Source organism: Lontra canadensis, unplaced genomic scaffold, assembly GCF_010015895.1.
Source record: "Lontra canadensis isolate GAN:19392208 unplaced genomic scaffold, GSC_riverotter_1.0 scaffold18, whole genome shotgun sequence".
Lineage (NCBI taxonomy): Eukaryota > Metazoa > Chordata > Mammalia > Carnivora > Mustelidae > Lontra > Lontra canadensis.
The window spans coordinates 14,723,193-14,750,557 of record NW_022631012.1 but is presented as its reverse complement, the minus strand read 5'-3'; the positions used below and the strand labels follow the sequence as shown (position 1 = coordinate 14,750,557).

The window sequence follows — 27,365 nt, the reverse complement described above, 5'->3', positions numbered from 1 at the left end:
AGAAATATGTACAACCAAATTGTGCTTGGCACATTTTTAAGGAACGTAAAAGCAAAGATGACTGTGGTAACCCTTGACCAAATGCAGGAAACATGTTAACACACACACTGAATGTCATTAAAAACTCCAAAAGCAAAGAGCAATAAAGCAATAAAAGAAACAAACCAGATACTACACCCATGGTTTTTCTTTGTGTAAACTTGTGTGTCTTTCCTTTGTTTTGGCCTTATTTTCAAAGGACCTGCCATGAAGAGCTGCATATTTGAAATCATTCAGCCTGTTAAGCAAATGAGACCATTATAAGGAGAGATTTTATGATAGGGAAGAAAATTCCTAAAATCTAAGTTTGTAATCTACATCTAAAGCAGAAGTAGCCTTCTACTTAGGAACACAATCTATCAAGTCAGTAGAAATATGGAACACCTTTTTTTTTTTTTTTTTGGATAGAAACGTAAGTGATAAGGAAGGAATAAAGGTCGGTACACAAAATCTACTTAATCCTAATGTACATGAACCACAGAACATACTGAAACCCAGTCACGATGGCGAACACAGCTTCTATAGGGAATGGCTTTCCGAATTGTGTCCTGAAGGCCAGAGGCTCATCTTCCCCAGCTGCAGTGGGATCATGATGATGGCTCCCTCTCTAACTCCATGCAGGAAGAAGAAGGACGCTCCTATCCCTGATTCCAGGGCTAGCTCCTGCAGCTTGTGGGACTGGGAAAGTGTGTGTGGCAGAGAGGGGAACTGCAGGGTCTTTAAATCTTGGCAGGGATAAGGACATGCTAGTCATCTCACCAGAGAGCTCCCCGGCTCCCTGTTTGTTTCCAGATGACTCCGTCTGCCGCTGGCCTTGTCATCACCAGCATCCAAGAGATCTCACAGCCAGGTCACGCATCTCTCCTTGCAGTACGCCAGCCTTCCCCTACTTTCTTCATGCAGAAAGCAACCCCCTCTCACCACCACCAAAAAAGAGGGAAGCAAACCCAGTGCCCTTTTAAAGCTTTTGTTTGTAGACCTTTTTTTTTTTTTTTTTTTAATGGGGACAAGGGAGGACAGAAATTGAAATAAGCCCCTTCTAGTCTTTCTACCTCATCTATCCTCACCCAAACACAGTAGGGAAAGGCAGTTACCTATAAAGAGTTGTGTCTCTGAGTACACAAATAATAAAGATTTACTTTCCCTGCAAAAAAACAAAACAAAACCAGGACACCGACTTTAGATCATCACCAACATTCTATGAGCTGAAGTACTACAGACTATAAAAAGGAGAAGAGGTCAGTATATGAGAGAAACAGTGAATTTGTTTCTGGGGAGAGGAGCAGTAGGTGTCAAGGGAAAGGAATGTGGTTGAAGATGCTGGCACAGAGCACACGGCCAGCCCTGGAGGGCTGCGGCGGGCCACTGAGCTTCCCCTCTCTGGACCGCCACTTCCCAGCTCACGCGTGATAAGCTGCAGTTGGGAAGGAAGGGGGCGAGCCACCCCATAGAGTGTCAGAAGAACAGGGAGATGACAAGGAGCTCCTGCAGCCATGCAGGCCGTGCTCCGGGGCGCTCACTCCCTACTGGCCCGTTATAGGTCAGGGTCATACCGAAGTGTTCGGAAAATGTCCTGTAGGATTTTAAATTATGCCTCCTACTAAGGACCCCTCCTATTAAAGTCTTGTATTTCACAAAAAATAATCACTGATTATAGTGTATTCTCTCTCATGAAGACCATCAGCAATGTGACCATTTTGAAGAAAGGGAAAAAAAAGATAATCCTCCGAATTCACACATACACACACACTGATCCTAAATTGAAATGAAGGAAAAGTTAAAGGTGAAATAAACCTGTGTGCATATAGCATACCTTTTCCTGTTCCTGTTTTCTTCCGCTTTCCCTTCTTTGGCTCCTTCTCTTTGTGGGAGAGAAAGGCAAGGGCAGATGGAGACATTCAGAGGAACGGGATGACGGACCGCAACACAGAACAAAGGAGCTAGAGCTGAGCTGGACAAAGAGGCCTGCAAAGGCATCTAGATGTGACCCGCACACTAAGGCAACACACACACACACACTCCAGTAATAAATATATTGTCACCGATGGGACCACAGACAAAACTACACTAGGTCGTCACCTTTGCAACCCCTTTTCTTGAAGCCCTCGTGCCATGGTGTCCCTAGATACTACAGCCCTCAGGGGTCATCTTGGCCTGCAACCCGCATCTCTCTAAATTCTTCCTTTCCTTTTTCCTTCTAACTGTCATTCGAAGCTTGCCTAACACACAGTCACCGGTGTTATTCTTAATAGTTGATGACAGCAATTCACATCAAAGGGTGGATAAGTTTTAATGGAGGGTTTGTTTCTATTTTAAAAGAAAGGTAAAATGGAAGGGAAGGGGTTGCTATGCATGTTTGAACTGGGCCTTCAGGGTTCCAAACCTACTCCAGGTCACAAGAGTTCCTAATTCAAGGTTCTTCTAATTTCACCGCCAAGAGAAGAGAGAGCCCTCGCTAGTCTTTTGCTTCACTCCCAAGAACGTCTGATTCCTCCAAAGAAACAGAGAGAGGGAAGAAAGAAAATGCAGGAGAGGAAGAGAGTATCTTTGTATTCCCCATCCTCACAATCCAATAAAGAGGGTGTGGCCACTTCCCACCGCAGCTTGGAGAAGCTAAGTACTTTGGCCAAAGTTCCACTATTAGTCACACACGGAAACACACACACACACACACACACAGAAACACACCTTATGAATATACACCAAATATGTGTGCAAGGTACCAAACTGTACAATTAATTTCACGAAATATGCTCTTTATGAAGTAAATGCTGGTATGTACAAAAGGGAGTAAATATCTTATGTTAAGTTGCCTTTGAAGCTATCAGGTAAGTTCACTTTGTTGGGGGGGGAACCATGTTTTAAAATACTAACATCTGATTTGCCAATCTCATTAGCTATCTATCTTACAATAAGGTTCCCCATTCATAAATGAGAATGAGGTCGCTGTCCCGATGATAAAAGGTAAAAGCTTAAAGCACCTTTTCCCCACAGAGGCTCCATCTCACCGTTCCTCATATTAATTCCTAGAACTACATTTTCCTCCAGGTTCCACAAAAGCAGGGCTCCTGAATTCTTCAGGAGGGATCACAAATTTGGCGAGCCAAGCTCATGGCAACAGGCAGATACAGCTTTCAATCAGCCACCTGAATTATTTTGGGAGGCTGGAGGCATCACCATTTCCAAATGCCATGGTGCCAAGTCAACAGAAAGATTACAGGCAGTTTGAACGAAGCTCTCAGACGATGGACTTCCGTTTTTCTTCCATGCTGCTTATGAAAGAAGGACTGAGCAAAACTTCGATATTTACGTCAAGTCACGACGAAGGGGCAGGTTTGCAAAATCAATTGTGTAGCTTTTATACTCACTGCACATTTACCACATATGTCCTTTATTACACAGTGGAAAACCATTAAATGCACAGTAGTTTTGCCAAGTGGCAGTATGCATTTAACAGCTTTATTCGCTTAACAGCTCTAGCTCTCATTTATTCTGCCATGTGGTACATGGGATTTTATGCATTTAACAGTTTAAGAAGGCTCTATGGTGTTTTCTTTTCATGTATTTCATACTATGGTTGGACATCGTATCTTAGCAAAGTGGATTTCAGTGATTTCACTGATGAGGGAGGAGTAAGAATGACCTGGAAAAATTGCTACATTGAAATTAAAAAGGAAAAAGAGTATTTCAAATCTCTCCAAAATGCCTTGATACCCTATACCTTCTTCTTTATCAACATCTGAAAAATGACTTAGGTAAGGTTACTGCAAAACTATTGGTAAAAAAAGGCTAATCCCGAAATAATATAATGAGTGTAAATACAATATTTAGCTATCATTTTTAAAATGATAATTTAATTTGCATTGAAAACCTTCCTGCTTAATAGAAATACCATATTCAGTAACTCCCTTTCTTTTCAGCACACAACAGAAGATCTGTTAAGGAGATGCTGGACCATTTTACCATTTACATATGTGGGATGAAAACATTTGTCATGCAAGGCCACAGAGGAAATCAAGCTCAGAATCAAAGGACTCTCAAAATTATGCTTCAGCTAACTTTTGTTTCCTCCACCCTGCACTGGATAATTATTCATCCTAAGGATAAATAACCAAGCTCCTCACCCTAACCCCTTTTAGGATAGGGTCGTAGTTATCCCTTTAAACAAACTGAGACAGATAGTGGATCCCATCAACTGTTGCTGTTTTCAGAAATAAAAAACCTAAGCATCTGCTTACCCTTCTCCCTGGAGTGTTCCATTCCCCACGATCCCAGCACTAAGAAACCGTACTGGATAAGCTTCTGTGTTTTCCTGTTATAAATTTTAGCACTCATTCTGGGACCCTCCCCCCCGCCAGATGTGTTTTCTCCTGGAAAAAACAACTGTATTCTACACATAAAAGAAACACCTGACATGGCAAGGTGTCTCTGGGGCTGGAGAAAAGAGGTTATTATAACAAAGTCAGCAGTTGCCCTGGTGGGAATACGAGAGGGGATGAGACAAGATTCCAACTGGATCTCAGGAAGATGCTATTTGGTACATGCTAAGTCTCGCTCATTTATCGAGAGAGACAGAGAGAGAGAAAGGATATATAGCCATGCTTAGAATTATGAGAGAAAGCATTCAAGGCTGATGCTTTTTAGAAAAAAAAGAAAAAAATCTTTAAAAGAAAAAAAAAATCTGGGTTTTAACTTGTCTCTGTTTTGAACTCCAGTGGGAATAAAAGCAAACCGTAGAGCAAAAGGCAGAACATGACAGGTTCCCTAGGGATTATTATTGTTATTATTATTATAGGAACAGATGTATTTTTATTGGTGGGAGGAGGAAAACGGTCTAATTCCAACCCTCGCTTTCGCTCTTTTAAAAAACCACTCACCTGACTTTTATTTGCGGCCACTTTGGCAAACAGGGCTTGAGACACCTTGGCCCTTTTCATCTCCTGTTGGATCTCGTCATAAATGGCAGCTGTGATGTTGACGTTGGCGCCGTCCACCTTAATGGGGAGGTCTGTTGTCGGTGTCGAGGTTTTGGCCTACCAAGAGACCATGAAAATAATAATTTAAAAAGTGCTGCATTCAGCCCAGCCATCTGTGCAGAAATTATCAAAGGATTTCAGTCAGCTGATGCCAAACTGCATTAGCTACAAAGGGACACTTCCTGTCCATTATTCTAATCAGGTTAATTGTGATTGGAAATAATTGCAGTGCATTCCTATAGGACAGGCAGAGTCCTGTCAACCCTGCTCCTTTCCTCATGGTATCCCAGACACTTCCTAGGTAGGAAGGCTACTCTGGGCACCAAACTGGGAGAGATGACCTAACGGCAAAACACGCACATGCAGAACACACACGCAGTTACGTTTCCCTTTCTAGAAATGGCACACCTTGGAGAAAGAGCCAATTCTTCCAGAAAAAATGAGTAAATGGGTAGAGGTCTCTAAATAATAAATTATTACTCAATTTAATGCACTCCCCTGAGTCTCTCTCATTCTTTATTAAAGCTTTACATATGTCATTTGAGTATGTATGGTTGCCCATCATTATCATCATTATGCTACCCAGACAGTCACCTAATTTCACCTAGGAAATCAGTGGAAATGAAACAAAATTTCATTTCATAAAACTAGGCTTCAGAATGCCTTTGATGTGCCGTTTTCATTTCCTTAAACTCATATTGTGGTTTTATGTATTCTGCCGTGCTCGTTTTAATTGAATGATTTCCCATCAGCTTCAGAGACAAATGAAGGACAATATAGAAGGTGTCTGTACTTCTTGGGGTTAAGATCAACCTAAAACATTTGCATCTCCATGATCCAGAAGACTGTCAGGAGCATTTACTCTGGTGTGTAACGGGAGGGGGCTGGGAAGCCTTCTCAGAACCCCTGACCACAGGACTGCAAGAAAAGTCACCCCTGAGTTTTGGTTCCTGAGCACATCTGGCTGATTTGAACTAAACTGCGTATTTTTCTGTCTCCACTTACCCTAGAATCCCAAACCAATCGTTACTCTCCCTCTACAGATGCCCTGAGCTATTCCCCTACTGGATAAGCAGTACAAAGATTTCGAGAAAGACACAGCGTGCAGTCTGGACACTGTAGGATATGCTCCATATCATCTTGAGGCTGGCCTTAATGTCCCCAGGTTTCTGTGAAGCTTTCATTCCTAACAGTGCTCAATGACTTTTGCATTCTCCTCTCTCCCTGCCTCTGACTAATTACCACAAAGTAATAATAACTACAATGTGTGCATACAATGTATGCAGTACTTTTCATTTGCTGGGGCACTCCAGAAAGTGTTTTACTTTTGTTATTTCATTTAATTCTTTGAGGACCCCGGTAAGTTGGACTTTATTATTTTTATTTTACTGAGGAAGACAACTGAAAAGAAAAGAGGATACTTAACTTGCTGGAAGGACATGCAGCACCAAGTGAAGGAACCATGATCTGAACCCAAGTGTTTCAGGCTCCAGACCACAGGCTTGGGGCATTGCGCTAGCCCACCTCCAAAATCTCCAGCGGTTTAGGCTGGAGACTGTTTTTACAAAACATCTTCTTGCCTTCTAGTTTGGGGTCTTACCATAATAATCCAATTTCCTTTTTTTTTTTTTTTAAAGAAATTCCTTCTTCTGCTCAAAATTTCTAGTTAATCCACAGTTCTTTTCCTGTTAAATGCATATTTTAGCATATCAATCCTGCCTTTCTCAACTGAAATTTCTTAATTAGCCCCACTGGTTATCTCATCTTACTTGACTGGACAAATTGTCTCTAGAACCCTCAGGGTTAAAACAAAACCCCTCAAGGCACTATAATATACGGCTAGGAGCTCATGCCTTGCAATCAAAATAACCAGGGTTCAAATCCCAGCTCTACCACTCAGTCATGCAACTTTACACAAATTATTTAACCCATCAAAACCTCCATTTTCTCATCTGTAAAATGGGAATAACAACACAAAATAGTGAGGACTGAATTCATGCAAAATGCTCATAGCATCAGATACTCAGCAAGTGCTCAATAAATGATCACTCTTATCTTTATATTGTTTTATCATTAAGTACATCAAGAAATACTGGCCAACTCAAAGATTATAAAGGACTCTTAAGGTTTAATTTAACATTCTAAATTTCTTCCATTTGTTTTAGATCAATGATAAACTGTTGATGGGGTCTGGGAAACATTCTCCATCAACCCACGTAGGCTGCCTGGGTGTTCTAGAATGTGCCTCCGACTAAAGACTTCATCAGTGGATGCTCCTCTAACATCTGTTCTCACAACGAAAGCTTTACTAAGCAGCTTTACTACTGAGATATGTATGTAAAGAAGTTGGAGTAAGTAGGTAATCAGAAAATGTTTTAAAAGACTTTAATAACTTCCTTTTCTCGATGTTTAAGAGAAAAAGAAGAAAGTTCCAGAGAATGTACAAATGCCAGTGCCATGACTGCATTCTCAAAAATATTTTGAGAAAAAAGATTTTATATGTATTCTCAGAAATCTCAAAAATGTGAAATTAAATGATCAATTTTCCTGTTATTCTTGTCCATAAAAAATTGTCCTGTTATTCTACCTAGGAATTTTCTAGATGAGATTTTTCTGCTCTTCAATAAAGCAAAATATTGACCCTGATTGTTTTCCCTGGTAAAATGGTCTGACCCTGAAATCTATCAGGTCTTTGGAAAGATGTCTAAGAAATAATCTCACTAGAAAAATACTACAAAGAATAAACTACCCAGACTTGAGTTATTTTTTAACAAGTAGAAGTGACTTTCTGAGTTAGTTAAATGGCCATGAAGCATGGCTGGACTCTCTATCATGATTTATTGGGCTTCAAAAGTGGCAAAATTATTGGTGAATTTAATAGAAGTAAATATTAGTGCAAATTAACAACTCGTCCAACTCAATAGCTCAATATGTACACCCCAAGATTTAAAAAAAATAAATAAAAAGAAATAAGCTTGGTTACATTCATCCAAAGTAAGCAGTCAAGAGACTTATTTTTGGTTTAACAGTAACTAAAACCTGTAATTCACCAAAGACTAAAGTTTAAGTATCACAATTTGGCACTGCACGATAGAAAATGATCTTCAATTAAAAATCTATTGCAGAGCAGAAAAAAAACTATGATGTGTGAAAAAAATGGATATACTTGAAAAAGCTCAAATATTTCTACTAGAATAAAATTCTGTTTCTATGTTGAATCAGTTCCTTGGAATCTACTAGAAAACACTCATAACACCAAAATCATAGTATCTATGCAAAAAAGCAAAACAAAACAAGAAACAAAGCAAAACAAAAAAACCAAACCCAGACAAACCTTTGGTTTCAAACTACCCATTTTTTTCTGATTTGTACAAATGTGTACCTGTTAAATATTTGTTTTGAGATAAAACTTGCAGCTATCCTAGCAACAGTGAATGAGATGGCTTGATCATAAATCCATTGACCAGTAAAAGTTTGGGGGAAATAGAAAGCAGGTTACAGATGAATGGGCTCCCATGTGAACTGGAAAGACTGCTTGGCTGACTGGAGACCTTGACCCCTTAATAAAATTAGGATCTCTGAAGCACACAGCATCGCTAGATGCAAGCATTTGTAGGAAGACCAGATCAGAAGGCTATTGAAATGTGCAAAAAGGAGGGAAGGAGAGCTGAGTCACTGAGTTCTGCAGGGAGGATCAGCCTAGGAAGGGAAACCATTAAGGCCTACCTTCCACTGCTGTGTTCAGCGCTCACTGAAGGATCCCCCAAACATTCTGATCTAGCCACTGCATACGCAGGCTTACACCACACACAGAGATCCCCCCCATTCTGTCTTTCTTCAGATTGCACAAAGAAGAGTTTGGACTACTCTACTTGTCCCCTGTCCCCAACCCTAACCAACATCCCCCAACCCCCTCTATCCTCCCCCCCCCCCACTCAGTATCCAAATAAATATACAGTTTAAGGAAAAGCAGTGTTCTTGCCATGCAAGCTCAGCCTCAACTCGAATCCCCTGGTTCCGTCTTAGATAACTAAGCAGCCGTGTGGAAACATTTTGGAGCCTAACCTTCCACCCGTGCTTGTCCCTTCTGTGTGGAAGAACAGTGTTTTTCTAAAGGGACAGGAATACCACAGGACACAGGAAAGGATAAACCCTATGACATGACCCGGAGCAACATGATCAGTGAGTCAAGAAATCCTCGAATTAAGTCTCTCAGTTTCCGAGAGAAACCCAGTATCAGTGAAGGCAACATGTTTCCAAGGCCCAGAGTGAAAAGTCAGCGGAGCAAATATCTCACCTGAGGGGTTCGGGAGGAGCTGGGACTGCTAGAGGCTGACGAGACCATGCTCACATTGGGGTTCATGCTCCGCTCTCTCTCGTCCTGGTATATGCGATCCCGCTCCACTTCCGGCAGATTGAGGAAATTCTGCATGGCCCTCAAGTTTACTAAGAGAGACTGAGAGGCTGTCCGAGGGTCTTCTTCCTTACGCAAAATCTCAGACAACAATCCCTGATTACATGGAAGACAAAAAAACAAGAAAACAGGCCAAGTCATATCTGCAGGTATGTGTGCGGTTTCCGGCACCTGCCCCCCTCCCCCCTTATTTGTTCGGTGTAACCAGCTGGCGGTGATGTCAAGAACCTCGGTCTCATTGCCGAGGGTTCCCCAGCAGGGAGATTTTGTGAGGATGTGCTTGCCTTCCAGGGCTGTGCCTTATTCTGGACTGTTCTATTCTGACACTTGATCATCGCTGTAATAATCGTCAGCACACAGACATGCCAGCTAGCAAGGTAGGCGCTCGGAAGGCTTGTGGGGCTGCAGCTACCATCAGGTGCCTCCTACAAGTATTTCAGGAACTGTTAGAACTCTCTCTGCTTGAAACTGGGAACACTTGGCAGTCCTGCTCAGCTTTACAAATCTGCCAAGTTTGGTAAATTTAGTTCCGACATTTAAACAGCATGGGAGATTTACATCGACTTAAAAAAATAAAAAAAAGTTTGGCTGAATTTCTGTGTGACCGGCCACTGTTTTCAATATAGACGTTTCTCATGGCAAAAAAAAAAAAAAAAAAAGACACAAAGCAAATGGCCATTACTTGTGTTAACCCTGTGAAAGCTTCCCAAACCACACATACAATCGGTACCATTGTATATGTACCTGACGGCATCCAAACCTTTTTTCCCCCCCAGGATGGGGAGCAGCTGATCCCACCATTAAGGCCATGGAAATACAGTCACATCTGGTGAGGGATCAGAGCACACATCAGAGAATGCCACATACAGGCCAGGATAATTTCTGAATCTGTGACTCATCCATATAGAAAGCTTTAAATAGGAATCTACTGTTTTCATGTGCTCTGATGGCAGGGAACTCGCAAAGAAAAGGAAAATGCTGACGTGTCTGGAGAAAGGTAGTATGCACTCAAGAAAATGGCTGGAACACAGAAGTCATTTGGGCAAAAGCTAAAACATGTCTATTCTGCACTCGTGTTAGATGATCACCCAGAGGCGTCCCTTTACACTTCCAACTCGGGCCATCTCTTCTGGGAGGAGCATGAGACCAGAGTCTAGGATTATCCTCCAGGAAGAGCTAAAATGTTCACCTCTGTATCTTAGAACACATGGGGCAACTCCAAATCGTGAAAAGTAGATGCTAAAGACAGTTCCACTGAGGGGAATGTTAATGCAAAGAAAACACTATCAGGTTTGTAAAATATGGCTTCAATTTAAAAAGGTGTTGGAAGCAAGAAGAATATACAAGTTCTGGTTGGGCAGAAATCTTCAGGATAAGAGAGACAATTTTTAAAAATAAGTAATGCATTATAATGTAGTAAAGCAAATGTCACAAGAATGTGCATCACACGACGATCAGCACTCCAAGGAGGTAACCACCACTCAAAATACCATGCAAGACAATTTATAAGGAATCGACAAGCGGTATGTATGCCACATGATAGCTCTGCAAATGGGTGTCACGTTGCTTTGATTAGAAAGTCTTTGCAAATAAGAATAAAATATGCCATACAATGAGGCTAGAAGATATGTTCATAAGCTGTGTCTGTGGGCACGCATGCCCAAAGAAAGGAAAAGGTAGGACATATATGTGAATATACCGTTATCGGTAAAATGATTGTAAGAAAATCCAGATTTCTTATCATGCTTTAAGAAGCAAGAGACATCTGTCTTCCAGAAAATGTTATACAATCAAGGTATGGGTTCTTTTTTTGATATTAAAAGTCAGTTCGGCCTTAAGTTATCTTACTTTCCACTTGCATTAAGCAACTTGAAATATTAATTATGAGTTTGTCCTAACATAACAAAAATCTCCCAATTAATATGTAGAAGGGCAAGAGAGAAATGGATTTAAAATCAATACCAATAAGACACGAAAACGGATGTTTTCTGAGCTTTCTTTAGTAATGAACTCTGCACAGAGAGGATGAGTTGGTCCTTGGTCCCCTCCCTCCTCCTCCTCCTCTCCCTTTCTCTCTCTCTAGCATAAGCAACTTGAGCATTTTAATAAATCTCAGACTACGAAATTTGGAGGAATTTTAGGGTCTGCCTGGATATATTCTTTATGCTTGTCTGACAATTATAGTTATGGTATCTCAAAGGCAAAATTTGTAAAAGTATTCTGTGAAATTATTTTTGCAAGGGGAAGGGGAGATCTTAACATACAAAATGGTGAAATAACAAAAACTGTTGTTATTATTATTGTTATTAACTGTTATAACTGTTATCATTATTGTTCAAAATAGCAAGTTTGTTCACGCCTAATCAATAAAAAAATTATCCCGAGGTCTTTTACTCGTTTCTTGTTTGGCTTGGTTGGCTTTATTTTTCCCTCACACAGAAATTGTGGAGCTCCTTCCCTTAATTTTTTTTACACGTTGGACAACCTTACAGGGAAATGAATCCATCTCTAAGAAAAATCAAGACAAAGCATCCTTGTAAATGATTCTGCTCATCAGCATCATTTCCGAAGTGAATGAGACACAATGTTTGTATTTTGAAGGCCTGGGGGAATACACAATTGCCTCTGTTTCATTTGCCTAATTGAAGATAAAGTCTCAAACCAACAAGGTAGCCAGTGCTGCCTCCATGGACTGCCCCAGAGAAGGAGAATACTGTTCTAAATTATTTACTTAAAGTCTCATCTGTGTAGCCCTGGTCCCAAAGCAGATTTTTTTTTACCTCAGACATTTTCAATAACAAGTGGCTCACTGGTGAGCACAAGAAGAGTTTTAGTTGTTTTGTTGAGTCTTTTTCATTTTGGTTATTTATATGCTCTTCACTCCTTCAACTGGAATTTTTAAAAATATAGTCCAAGTTCCACGGGCTCATGAATGTAGAGTGAGTTTATTTAGTTAGCTGAAAATCGTCACGGGAGGAAAAAAAGAATCAGAAGAAAATCTGTGGCATAATTTATACCACAAACCACCTTATCTAATTATCAGGGTAAGTAAATGTTTATCATATTGGAACTGTCTTGAATTGAACATGAATTAATAATTTATCTCACATAAATATTCCTAAAGCCCTTGCCACTATGTTATCTGGCATTTTAATGACCAACCAGCCGGGCAGGAGGTGTCACTTGAACATTCCCATTACCCAGCCTGAGAATCAGAGGATGCGACATGGCACCTGGGCGCTGGGAAAAAAAGGATGTACCTTGATGAACAGAAAGGTCATGAATATTGAGAATATGAAAATTGAGGGAAATTAATAAATTAACCAGGATATTGCTTATTACATTTTCATATCAGTAATCATATTAAAACATATTGCAAGTCTTGAGTAAAGTGGTCATTAAGAATTTTCCTCATTGTAGGCAACGGAGCCTTCTCGAGGGAAAGATTATAACAATTCCCAGCATGGTGTTAGCTGAGGTTATGTAAGAGCAGGAAACATGTTGACTGCAAAGGAGCAGAGGGAGCATCTGCACAGGGAAGAAAGATACCTTGCACGATAGCTGGTGGGTTACAAGCCACTGAAAAAAGAAGGGAGTCAGGCAAAAAGAACCTCAAATTGGCCTTCTCCTTAGCCTTTTAATGGGGGATTTTGTAAGTTTTATATTATTTCCAGTACCCACAAAGAATATATGACGTTGACAGAAAATTCAATAAAAACAAAATAATTAAAAGCACAAGAGATAATATAATGCCATCTAGCTCGGGGGCTAATATAGGCTATCTCCACTCCACAAACAAAACAAAGAATTAGGGCAAATTTTTAAAATGAAAAATGATGTACTTATTATTTCTAGTATTTTTCTTTTTTCTTTTTTTTTTTTTTTAAGAGACACAGAGGGAGGCAGAGGCAGGGGGAGAAGCAGGCTCTGCATGGAGCCAGGAGCCCGATGTAGCACTCGATCCCAGGACCCTGGAATCATGACTTGAGTTGAAGGAAGATGCTTAATACCAGGCACCCTCTAGTATTTTAAATAATATTTATTTGCAACAAACTAAATGACCTCATAGTTTCTGAATCTGCAATTTCTGCTGATGAGCTTTTTGGTTTATGTTATTATGATTTCCATATTTCCTCAACATTTTATATAGTTTGCCCCAGATTATTAGTGTATAAAATCGATGCTGATATTCAGAAATGCTTGGGAAACATTACCACGACTGGCTCTATAAAATTTAGTTCTAAGTTTCTGCACTAGCCCTTGAGGCCTTATCTGAAACAGGTGAGAAATTGCTTATGATGGGCCCTTAATTCTTCAATGGAGCAGAAGAGAACCAGAACCTGGACTGCATTCTAGGAACACGGAGCCCAAGCCTCTCAGACCTTCCCGGGACTGGCAGGAACAGTTGAGGTCATGACTGCCTAGGTTTTCACAAGATACTCATTCTTCACATCTCCCAGACTCCTGGTAATTTTGTAGGTTCTATCTCCCAATGATTATCTAGGGAACCCCCAAACTCTATGTACCTTTTACCAAAAAATGACAGACCAGTCTATTAATTCATTTCTTATTTATGATTTGGTATGAACTTCAGAAAGGGATGAGGATATTAGGAAGACACAGATTCCACTGCCAAGGAATTCACTGTATGTTGGTTTATAGAAACACAACGTAGAAGTTGACAAGTGTCATAAATTCCAGAGAGAATGAGTGCCGGCTCCGTTCACAAGAGGGTAAAAGTACTGCCAAGTGCAGGACTCGGTGAAAATATTCGGAAGAAGTGGGACTTAACCTGGCTGGAATCTGAAATACACATAGAACATGGATATAGAGATAATGAGGAGACGAGGCAAAGGGGGAGAAGCAAGGGAGGGACAGGCCTGTGTTAAAACACTGTTAGAAAAAGAAAGAGCATGACTGGTCCAGAATGCCAAGAGAAGTTTCTGTTTCTTTAAAAGCTTAAAAAAAAAAACAGTACAAAAAACTGATAGAGCAGTAGAAGACATTTTGAAGTGAAAATACTAGAGTCCACATTAATATAATTCCAAACTACTGGAGTATACACAAAATAACCGGCAAACATTACCCCCAAAATGAAGTGATATTAGATAATCTGTTCAGCCTTTTTGTCACCTGCAACAAATTAGGCTTTCAATATGCAAAACATCTTCCTTCCAGAAAAACAAATGATCATGATTCCATTTAATTGTAATTTAATGAGGCATAATTTATTTTTTAAAGTGATATACACCAGGTGTGTACTGAGGAAACTGGCCCAGCAAACCCCAGAGCTCCCCCTTGGAAAAAGCCTCAAGCTAGCTGGAGACTGTTTTCATTTCTGTAAATTACATTTCTGCTTGTGGGAGTTGAAGAGGGAGGTATAAAGGGTAACTTGCAATGTTCACATATTTATTGTAACATATACCTTTGAAGTAATTCAACGAAAGAATACTCATTTATCATATAAGCAAACAGTTTAAAAGTGTTGAGTTCCAATCTGAACAAAGATCAGATTTAGAGAACATAAACCCCATCTCCTAATAATATATTTTAATCATTTATTGTTAGATATATTAACAAAGTATAAAAGCTATTTAATGATCTTCAGAAATCAACTTACAACTTTTCAAGGATGTATGAGGTGAAACATATGTATTACCTGGTAGTGAGTCGGAAAATATAATTAGTTCATATGTCTATACTGCTTTAAACAAATGAGGTCGTGACCAATAAGCAGGTTGAAAGACAAACATACCCCATTCCCTCCCCACTTCACAGATTAAAATATAGAGAGTGGAAGGTGGAAGGGGCCTTGTCACTCATATCAGCCAATGCTTCATCCTGTCCTGAGCATGATCTGTCTTCATGTACTTCCCTTGAATTACAAAACAAACAAACAAACAAAAAAACCCTAATAGCTTCCACAGACACTCTTCCCGTCTTACTCATCATGTCCCCACTCTTCACGTTTGCATGCTTATTTGTTAGCCTTACTTTTCATACACAGTTCTGAAATGTCTGGTTCCAGCTGATGGGAGAGCCAAAAACTGGTATTCTTTTGTGAAAATCAGGTAATAACCAAATTCCGAGCCTGATCATACGAAGTGAGCTCTTACACCTTGGTGGTTAACGTGCAGTTATCGAAGCTGTAAAATTAGCTGCATGGCTGTAGATAGTATTGACATCTTACCATCTAAAAGCTGACCTAACAAAATTGGTCCTTTCCTAATCTCCAATCTCATTTCCTTCTAGACGCTCCTGAGAGGCATTTCCCCCCTACCCCTGCTCACGAATATAAACAGGTTTCCCTGGGTTCCATATTCATAATCTACAACCCCACTATGAAGCTGAATGCTGAAATTCATTTGTGTAATGCTGAAAATACTCACCCCCCCCTTCACCCCCCAGAGTACTGCTTAGCCATGAAGCCAGAGTACTTAGGCTGATTTGAATAAAAGGTATACAGGGCACAACAATGACAATTTGATTTTTATTATTAAAAATGATGTGTTAAATCCTCAAAGAAAATGTCGTTATTGCATTAGTTTAATAAAACCTCTCTTTATTACAATATCTCTTTATTAGGAAAGACAGCCTATGCATGTCACATTTTTGTAGGATGGGGGTGGATAGAATTGAGCATCTAAAGGGAATTAATGTACTCCGCAAATATAAACGCTATATACAAAAGTAACATTTGCAGACAAATGTTGTTGCTGTAGAAATGTGTACTGTAATGCACTAAAATGTATATATATGTATTTCTACTGCAGTTGGCAATAGTTTCTCCCTCCTTTGAACTGAGATGGCAGTAGTTCTATCTCCTATTTATGGCACTTAACCATCTTTTACATTGTGCTACTATAAATCCTCTTCTCCCCATCATACAGTAAATTCCTTGGGAGCAGAATCTGTACACTTTGTGCTTAGTTGGGAACATACACGAACACAGGGCTCTAAGAATGCACCAAATGCATTTTTTTTTTCATTTTTCTGAACAGCCAGCAACAGATCCTGGTGGACCACATATTACACTCAAGATCTTTTTATTCCATCTCCTATAAACACGAAGATAATGGAAACTGAAATTTTGGGCCACGCAGACTCCAGTTTAGAACAAATACTTCATGTACCCTAAATCTGCAATTTATTGAATGAAACGCTTCCCTCAAAGACAGCTTTCTTCCTGACACACGTAATAAAACTTCACTTGTGCCCCCTGACACATCAGAATGCAGTAAGCATGCAAAGAATGGGTACAGCAAAAACATTCGCGAAACCAAAATTGTCTGGCTCTCTTAACCGCAACCCCCTTGTCCAAGCCACTCTTGAGCACATACAAAGGAGGAACTTAGCCAAAAACAGACTTCTGGCAACTTTCTTATTTTTACCTACCTACTCAATGCCAAGATAGATGCAATGAGATAAACGTTCCCCCCCCCCTTATTCCTTCCCTTCTTGTCTTTAGAACATCTTGGGTACCAGAATGGGGGGTTCTGTGCAATCTAAATCAAAATTTTTTAAACACACTAGTACCCAAAAAGCAAAAGCCAAATGAACAGGTTCCCTTTGAAAACATTTACCAGAGGTGTTCTCAGCTCTGGGCACATACGTGGTTTCTACTACCACCTCAAGTACCTGGCACATGACTCCTGCATTCACAAAGTTCTGGGCCCTGGTTATGTCTAGTTTCTATGTGTATTGTGTGAAACAACTGTTGGCAAACTGCCCACAAAATTTACTAGCTTTGGCTACTTTGTCAAAACATTGGCAAAAATAGTGCTTTCCAAAAACAAAACAAAACAAACCAAAAACATACATTCAGTGAATATTTATATCTCAAATGTATCAAATGCATTCAGATATAAAAAGTAAAGCAGTCTGTTATCATACAAATTGACTTTTCCTTCAAACAGTTGAAAAACATTTTTTTCCCTAATGAAATATTTCTGCATTAACTCCAATCACCTGCAAGGTCAAAAACATCTTTTCTCATGCAGCATAGGCAACACATCCCAGTACTTATTACACCACGGTGGGATTACTGGTTTGAAAGCTTGTTTACCCCTCGTACCTCCTTGAAGAGGGGACTGTGTCTTTCATCTTCTGCCCTATGATAACAGAAATAATTAAGACTAAAGTGGTTGTGAATGTGAGTTCTGAGGTCAAAATTGCTGAGCTCAAAACCGGGCTTCAAACTGGATAAGGATTAATTAATCTCCTGTGGCACAGTTTCCTCACTGGTAAAACTGATAGAGTAATCATACTTCCCACATAGGATTCCCTAGAGCTTGCCACTGTACCTGATACGCGCATTCAATAAATGTTAGCCTCCATTATAATGCCTACCACAGTCTCTGAATGCTTAACAAATATTTGTTAAATGAATGAATTAATAAATACAATTCTTATTCTGAATTTGCGACTTCAAGTTTTCAAGGCCCTCCACTTACATTTCACTGAACACCTTCCCATTCAGAAGGCAGAAAATGTAAAGAATACATTTCAGAAAGGAGAATATTTAAAATTATTTGGGACTGAAGATAACGTAAAGAAAAATTTAATTGATTATATAAAGTGGAAGGACCACATGGATATCCAGCATATCACTAAACCAAGATATTCATTTTATACTTCAGGAAAGTAAAACAACTTTTCTTCTTTAAGTAACTCTGTAGTCATTTAAAGAAAAGCCTTCATTTGCATTTTTGTTTAAACATGAGTCACTATTATCAGTGGATGACAGAATTATTTCAATGCATCATAACTATTTTTATAATGAAATGCAGTTAAATAGGTTGGAAATTACCAGAGTACTTCACACATGATACAAGTATTATTTGATGAAGGCTTTTTTTTTTTTTTTCCTTCAAGAAGACTCTGCTTTGGAAACATATAGATAAATAAACGGTGGAAATGAAATGGAGCTCAAGACAGACACACATACGTATGAGCACATGTGTGAGTGTCTGTATCAGCTCGTAATGTACAAAGTACTTCTCACTGGGTACTGCAGTCAGAGAAGTCTGACAGTAAATGCTGTAGTCTACAATGATAATTTTAGGTACAAATCTTGTAGACAGAATGTAAACAACCTTGTAATCTCCAACTGACTTCAAATTGATTCAGTTATATTTTTCTCACAGCATTTCTGGCCTTTAAATTTAATTTGCTTTATTTGAACAAACATGCACTTAACCCCAGGCCAAATGGTCATCATTTCAATCAATGACCATGAAAGGAACACCCCTTGTGTGTTTTTTAATTACTTTAAATATACAATGGTGAAAAAGTATATAAATAATGAGACGTAAAGCTAGTGGTCCTTGTATTTCTTCTAGAAAAATTCTACTTTAATTGTAAACATCACCCAGGACCGAAGGAGACTAGTTAAACACTAAAATAGGCCTTTACACTGAAAATACAGGTCTATATTGAGATACACTCACTGGAGATAAAAAAAAGTCCTTATTGAAGAGAGCGATTCCACATCTGTGTGAAATGAGTTGATCGCTCCTTATTAGAAAATACTGACAAAAACTTATAAAACCATCCCCAGAAGGCAGTCTTTTTTTTTTTTTTTTTTTAGCTAAAATGGAGAAACTGGAGTTTTCTATAATTATTTCAGTAACTAATTTTTAAGAACTTTGCACACTGGTCAGGGATAGGACTAGAGAGAACAGTGTACTATCATCTTTGTTTCCTGACCCTTTGGTGCCACTTTTGTGAAGGGGGGAGTGTCTTTATATATTCTTTTACACAAAACTCTCTCTTCCAAGTAGATTTAGGAACGAGGAGAGGGTTATAGATGTTTGACAGTTATTGAGTCAACCTTCTCTCTACCCAGAACACAAAGCCAGTATCTCCTCCATCCTTCTTCATTGGAATTGTCCAAAGGGTGCTAATTAATGATAGTTCTTATATGTACAACAGGAACTACTGTGAGACCACTAGCTAGGGGCCATCCTTAAGCCATCTAATAACTCTGAGACACTGCTATCCTGAGAGATATTAATATTATTACAATCTTTAAATCTTCGAATTCAAGCCAGTGGCTCTGAAATGAAAGACTGCCTATTTTATGAAGCAAGCAGGGCCATCTTTTCCTACTTTATTAATTTAATGTTGAAATCAAAAGAGGTTGTATTATTTGCTTCAAAACCCAATAACATGTTCATGCCTGATCTGCGGAATTTCATATTTAAAGGCCATCTTTCAGTGGATGGACTTCCTTTTTCTCACAGGTTTCCTTGTCATTTTATAACCAGCTCACTGGACCATGGAGTCAAGACCCCTGGGTTTACATTGTGTTCTATTCCTGGATGACTGGCTGAGCGCCCGTATCTCTACTGCATAGTAAGAAATAATGATGGCTGGGACGAGAGGTTGGCCGAGAAATAATTCTGAGTATCTTGAAGGTCAAGTTTTCTACAAACATAAACTGTACGTGTAATTAAATCAAGCCTATCTTTGGCCAACAATATGTATAAATCAAACACAAGACTTTCTTCTCCCCCAAATTGACTGGTAATGCACTTAAGTTTAGATTTCCAAATATTTTGGTTGCTAAAATGTTCACCCTTGTTGCTACGTATCTCTTCCTAACTGTGCCACTTCAAAATATAGTGCTTAGCAAGTCCTTAGACATTTTTGACCTTAATAATATAGGCATGCATATATTATAAACATGGTGCCAATAAAGCCTAAAAGCAAAATCCAGGTCATTTCACACAGACATGTACATTTCTAGCCATTGACCTCACTGCCAACTTTCCTGATACAATATTCAATCTAATTTTCCAATCTGTTCAAAACATTCTCCAGTTGCTGAGTCACTTCATAAAATTGTATTTATGACCCTGGCTTTCAGTTTCTTCAAATGATGTGGCTTTGATGAGTAAACAGCAGATTCTTTGCAAAGTCTCATAAAAAATAAAAAAATAGTCCCATAAGGACAGGTCAACCAAATGATTTCCCAAAGGATTTTTAAAATCCTTTTCTCTATGAGATAAGACCACGATGAGCAATTATCTCAAGCAAGGTATCTGACAAAAGCTTGCAAATTGTGTAACTTGGTGACTTTTGCATCAAACTGAAGAAGGAGCAAGATACGAAATTAGGGGCCTGCTGTTACAGAATAGCACATTGTGTGAAACACATCTGTGCTTCTACTAAAACCATGTTTCTAAGAATTGGCTCAGGAGAAATACCTGAAACAGAAAATGGACCTGAACTTTCTGCGTTATGATGTAATCTGCTAGAGGAAAAAGAAAAATAACTCTACGCTATGAATAATGAATGTTGCAAAAGTCTGATTTTCAAACTGTAGCAAGTTCTTACTGCTGATTCCTTGTGTAAGGGTATTTCCTGACCTCTACCGTCAAGGAAAGGGGATAGTGACACAGAGATAGGACATGGGTCACACCTAATTTCCCTTTTCTGACATTCTAATGCTCCCATTCACATGGGGCAGGGCATCCGTTCCAATGGATTTAGCCTCTTTTGGATCAAAGCTTCCTCTACTTCATTTAACAGATTTACTCAGATGGAAGGTCTCGGAGGAGAAACTATGTTAGTAAATGGGGGATTTCTGACCATGTGAATATGTAGGTCATTGGATTTTTAAATAAATTAGAGAATAGTTAATCTATTAAGGAAGAGTCAGTGTACATATTTTATGAAACCATCCTTGTTATAGGTCAGTGGGCATCCCACAACCATTCCTTGCTAATAGTAAGTCTTTTAAAATACAGTCATAAACCTTTTCATAGTGTCACAAGCCTCTGATTTTTTTTTTTTAAGTCCACAAAATGACACAGGGCAAAACAACATTCAAAGATAGGATTCATAATCAAACTGTCAAAAAGCACAAATGGAAACACAGTGAATAGGCAAGCAACTTATTTAATGTCCATAAGCCTAGTAAGTAACAATAGGCCAATTCTAAATAAATTAAGGAAATAAGCAAGAGAAAATGAATCACAAAAGAAAGGAAGGTAAAAATCCTAAAAAAAAAGGAAGGAAGGAGAGAGGGAGGGAAAAAGGGAAGAAAGGGAAAAAGAAAAAGAAACTAGATAGAGCACGGGTCCTATTATTTCTTGAAATTATTAGTACTACAAACACCATTTGCATCACTGACAGAGCACTGGAGATAGGACGGGCAAGGGAGCAAAGCTACTCGAAAAATTCACATGCATCACGTAATTCAGCACTCAGACTCAGTAAGGGTAGTTTTAGTTTAAGTTTGGAAGACCTCACAGGGCTTCAAATTCAGTGTCTGTTTCAGTCTCATTCCCGCTTTTTCTCTTTCTTTTTTTCTCCCTCACATTCACTATCTGTAAGTAAATCTAGACAATATCAGTATCAGTCCACTGAATTATGTTTAAAATAATAATAGTGACAATATTTTCAAGAGAAAATAGGACAGTAAAACATCTATACTATTCCCACAGTGACATCTTACTTTAGATTGGGAAGGTAGGAGGCATAATATTGAAGATCAGTTTCATTCAACCTACTACCCCACGATAGGCCCAAAAGCCCATTTAGACTCGCAGTGGCCCTGATCCATAATCTGGGATAAAAAGCACATCCTGAGGTAAATTCCTGTGCAAGTGATTTATTAAGGAAGTGTTTCTGAGGGAAACTGGTGAGGGCGTGGGAGGGGCAGGGAAGGGAGGAAGACCAAGCAGTCCCGGCCTCAGCCTCTCTGCAGACAGCTCTGGAAGAGAAGTCACACTTCCGGGCTGTCCCGACTACTGGAGGCAGGGGAGCTGGACTTTCATCCTCCTGCACCTGTCAGACACTGGGTAAGTATTTCCAGCTGTCTGCCCGTGTGAGGAAAGCAAAATCCAGTAGCCTGAGGAAAGTCCTTTGAATGAAAAGCTGACTAGCAGTTGCTAGCTTCTAGAAGTAAAAGTACGGGGACAGAAGACAGGAATTAGAACGCCAAAAATAGAGCAGGCACGTCATCTGCCTCAGCCTCCTCAGGTGTACTGACCACGCCACCTCACTCTGTGACCACAGGTAACAGAAATGCTTAGAAATATACCACAGGACTGCCTGAAAATTGATGACCAGGTCAGAACACATCTTATGTCTCATTTGTCATAAAATCCTCAGAGACCCAAAAAGTGGGGTTAACCTCTTCCTCCAAAAGACTAATAAAGAAGAAAGGGATGGTGCTCAGAATATATTTTACGTAAGGTCATAATGACAAGAACAGGCTTCTAGCATCCGGATGGCACAGTCAATGAAGCTCTGCTGTACCCTGCATCTAGAACTCCCTCACCTCGAGCCCAAGCCGAAGACGTGATATCCTAGCACCGCAGGATCTCAGGACACACTGATTAACATAAAAATGTATTAAAGCAAGCTCTTGGAAATATAGCACTATTCCCTCAGTTGTGCTATTTTATATCACCAGATGATACACTCACAGGGGCAAAGGATCAGATATAAACAGTCATTAATAGTTTCTCTTTGGAAAAGTGGCATTTTCAAATGCTGTTTATTATGAATTTGAGTTCTTCATCAGGAAGTTTCAAACATGACAAACTAGGCTGATGCTTTATTGCTTTATTTTTTATTTGTTTAAGATTTTATTCTTTTATTTGACAGAGAGAGACACAGTGAAAGACAGAACACAAGCAGGGGGAGAGAGAAAGGGAGAAGGAGAAGCAGGCTTGTCGTAGAGTGGGGAGCCCGATGAGGGGCTCCATCCCAGGACCCTGGGATCATGACCTAAGCCAAAGGCAGATGCTTAACGACTGAGACACCCAGGTGTCCCTGATTCTATTTTTTAGTTTTAGCTTCATTTATGAATGTTATACATGTGATTTTGTTCTATACACATAGACTTTCTCTCTCTGTCTAATTACTGGTTATTACTAGTCCAATCATTAAGCACAAAACAAGGAATGTGAACTATAGGGTGACAAATACAGTTACTTCTTCTTGAATTTGGTAATAAATGAATAATAGAGATCATAAACTATTTCTAGAAAATATTCAGTGGGGGAGCCCTGGGTGGCTCAGTGGGTTAAGCATCTGCCTTCAGCTCAGGTCATGATCTCGGGGTCCTAGAATCAAGCCCCTCATAAGGTTTCCCATTCAGCGGGGAGTCTGCTTCTCCCTCTGCCTCTGCCCCTCCCCTCCTGCTCATGCATGTATGCATACACTCTCTCTCTGTCTCAAATAAATAAATAAAATCTTAAAAAAGAAAATATTCAGTGGACTAAAGATATATGACCTATCAGTAAAGCAACTAAGTACAAGACTGATCCTGGCCTTGGGTATCCATCTAAAAGAAGAGGTTCTAATCCTGTTTGCTTTGAGGAAAAAAAATGTTGAGATTCTTTTCTACCCAAAGGTTAACTGTTGATTTATGTTCTATCTATGAAGTTAATTTGTGTTTATTATAGCTAGCAAATCATTGTATCACCCATCAATGTCTGATTCCACTCAAAAAAGCCTAACGTTTGGAAAATCCATGGTTGGTTTCATGGAGCACAGTACACCATATTTTCCATTTAATGATTCTGCTGGTGAAACCCAGCTGTCCAACCTTGCTGTTAGTGACTACAGTATATGCAGCAAAAACAATCTGCCTGCTGACCTCCAGCTTAAGTTCAAACTATGTCATTCTGTCAATACCATCTACCTTGATTAGGTTGGGCTTTATACACAACAGGTTATGATCCCAGAGGGATGAAAAGCTTTCCCAAATTAAAAGCAGAATTTTAAAAGGAAATACTCATACATTCCTATGCAGTTTCCATTTGATATCCTCAAGGCTGGCCCATGAACTCAAACTCATGTTGATTGAAAGTGAATGTTCCTTTCTGGGTGTAGCCATCTTACAAATTTAATGGCAGGAGGAAAATAATAAAATGTGTTCCATGCTTCAATTAGACCTTTTATAACTTGGCACTTGAACGATGGCACTGCCAAAGAAAAATCATTAATCCATAAAAATAGACAAAAAGGACTGTGCAGGACAAGTCAGACCTCCAAGATCCGAGGGCCTTGGCAGAGCCTACCCTCACACCAGCACGGTTTGTCTTTTGTCTAGTCTCTCTGTGAGTCCTCTCCAAGGCTTTGTGCTATGTGGATAAAATGTATACTGTATTTGATTCTAAAATCCAACCATGCTTTCAGTTTTATCCTTAGCCAAAGGAACTGTATATATAACCAGGCAATAAAACGTTGGCTAGCTATGAAATGCCCATTCATGCACATGAATGATAGATGAAAGAGCACACACACACACACACACAACGCAAAATAAAGACTAAAAGATGCACCCTTCCACTTTGTATTTAGCAATAACATGCAACAGACTTGCTCAAAAGAACCGGAGATTTTCATAACACGACTTCAGATAACTGCAGACACGCACAAATGCTGCTTGAGTGCTTTCAGTCAAAAAAAGAAGTCATAGGGTGCTATCTGGAACATGTGCAGATCTCTGTGAACCTCCAAATGCGTTTTTTAAAGATGTCAACTGAGTCTGTCAATAATAGAATGTATAAATTAGCTAAGAGTCAAGGGAGCAAGAGATTTCCCCCTCTTGGTCTACTGCCATACCTAATCTGTCAGCACCAAACCTCAAACAGCCCCACTGTGCTTCTTCCCTTCTCCCAGTCCCCTGGTTCCAACATTCCTGGAGTCTCTTACCAAACCACAGTGCTTGGTTCCATCACTAGTTCATGCCTGTTAACTTAAGCTGAGATCCCAAACTACTGGGTAATTCCTTCGATCTCGGATTGAAGCCCCATCACATTCAAACTGTCAACACACTTCTGGCCTCCTTTTCAACACCAGCTCCTGGAAAGAGTAATTTGCAGCCTTGCTTCTGTATCGTCAACGGTTAGTCACTCCTTAACTCCTAAGTTCTGGCTACTGCCTACTGCCTTCACCACTCTAATGAAATTATACTCTAAGTTTGCCAAAGATCTCTCCCAACCAAGCACCAAATTTCATGGCATAGTTCAAGCTTCTTGCTCCCAGATGTCCCAGTCTTGCACACATGGACAAGTCTCCTGAAAACTCTGCTCATGTTCTCTGTGCTCTCAACTACTACCTCCTCATCCTTCCATCCACACCTGCTCCCACCTCTACGGCATTTCTTCTGTCTCTTTTCCAGGAGAGTGGAGTGGTGATGGTTTTTTTCTCCTCCTTCTCCCAACTCTCTAAATCTCAGGCTCTGTCAATAAATTTCTCATCTCTTTCTCCATCAATCTCATCAATCTCATCTCATCAATTTCTCCTCTCTAAAAATTCTTTTTAGCACCAAACTCATATTTTCAATGACTTCTGCATCCCTTCATTTAAGAAATCGGCCAGCACTTCAGGGTCAAAACAGCCTAATCCACAGTAATCACACAAAACTTACACCAACCATCTCTTTCAATGTTCTTGATACTTGAAGTAATTACAGATTTATTCTCAGTTATGGCATTATGGTGGTTACCCTTTCTGTCAACTGTATTTCCACAGTGCTTCCTGACTCTGTACTCTGTTTTACCACCACCAGCCTAGTTCAAAACTTCTACACATTTCAGCTGGACACTTAGGGCTGCTTTCTAAATGGTATTGCTACCCTCCTGCTATCATGAGATCCAATTCTGATTATTGGATCACAACATATTCCTACATAAGACCTCCAGTGGTTTCCAGTGCCCTACGAAAGTTCAAAGTTCCTAGCATGGCCCTAAGACATTTTTTGATCTGTTTCCACCTTTTAAATTTTATTATCTGGCTTTGCTATCGACTACCAACTATTCTCAAACTTGCCTGACTTGGCACTTTTCTCGTTAATTCCTTTAGCCTAAAATACCATTCTTTTCCATCTTTTCCTGTTAAATTCCATTTATCCTTCAAGGTCTAACTTTCCAGCAACTTAATACTCAAGTCAGGTGTTTACAAATGTGTTGGCCCACACTCTTTTTCATCTCTGCATCTGCACAGAGCTTGGCTTCCTGCCTTGCAATTAGGAGGGTGACAAACTTCAACCTACTGTCCTCTTAAAAGCACTATGTTCATCCTCCCGTAAGGATTCCCTACCCCCAGCTCCTCATGGAGCTATAACCCACTACAACCACAGTTCTTCTCCTACACTATTCACATGACTTCTCATTTTTACTTTCGTTATCCAAATACATTTTTTTAAATTACCAGGTCATTAGTTCCTTGAGATCAGCATTTTAATTTTTTTGTTATTCATATAAGGACTAAATTAGTGGTTTTCAAAGTATGACTCCCAGGCCAGTGGCTTCAGAATCATCTGGGACTTGGATACAAATGCACATTTCCAGGTACTACCCTGGACTATGGAATCAGAAACTCTGAGCCGAGGAGCTCAATAAAACAAGATATACATAAATAAACTGTTTATCTTTTTTTATCCTTTAGTATTACATTAACATGTAATTCTCCCAAAACATCAAAAAATATGAGTAAACTATCCATTACCATTTTATCAATATCTTAACTTTAACATATATTTTGAAAGGTTTTTTTTTTTAATTACAGAAATTATGACACTGATGATACTTTTTATGAAGTTAAAAAATGAAGCAAATAATAGATTGCATATGCATAAATAGTTTTAGAACAGTTTTTAAAAAACAAGTGAATGATAACCACAAAATTCAAGATGGGGGTTGTACCTGGGGAAAAGCCAATGGAGAAGATAAAGGAAGAGAGGAGCACATAGGCCCAAGTCACTGGTAACATTGGGTCCTGAGGTGGGTGGTAGGTTCACAGATGTTTATTACCCTACTGAAATTAGTTAATTATAAGGTCATATATGGATCAATGATGACAGTATTTCCCAAACTAAGGATTATTAGTTAATCCTGAGTGCTCTGAGATCCATAAACATTCTTTTGAAAGGGATAAAAAAGATGTCACAACTCTGTCCTCAGTATTAT

General features: G+C 39.4%; 1 protein-coding gene across 4 annotated transcripts in view; it reads right to left on the bottom strand.

Annotated features, from left to right (window-relative positions):
- The window catches only part of SATB2 (SATB homeobox 2), a 188,252-nt gene that overhangs the window by 43,059 nt on the left and 117,828 nt on the right, over positions 1–27,365 (bottom strand). For all 4 annotated transcript variants that reach the window (XM_032860144.1, XM_032860143.1, XM_032860145.1 and 1 more), the window contains 2 exons: positions 9,313–9,525; positions 4,917–5,072 (listed from right to left, as the gene is read on the bottom strand). In XM_032860144.1, coding sequence (XP_032716035.1) covers positions 4,917–5,072; positions 9,313–9,525 — 369 coding nt within the window. The remainder of the gene's footprint in view (positions 1–4,916; positions 5,073–9,312; positions 9,526–27,365) is intronic.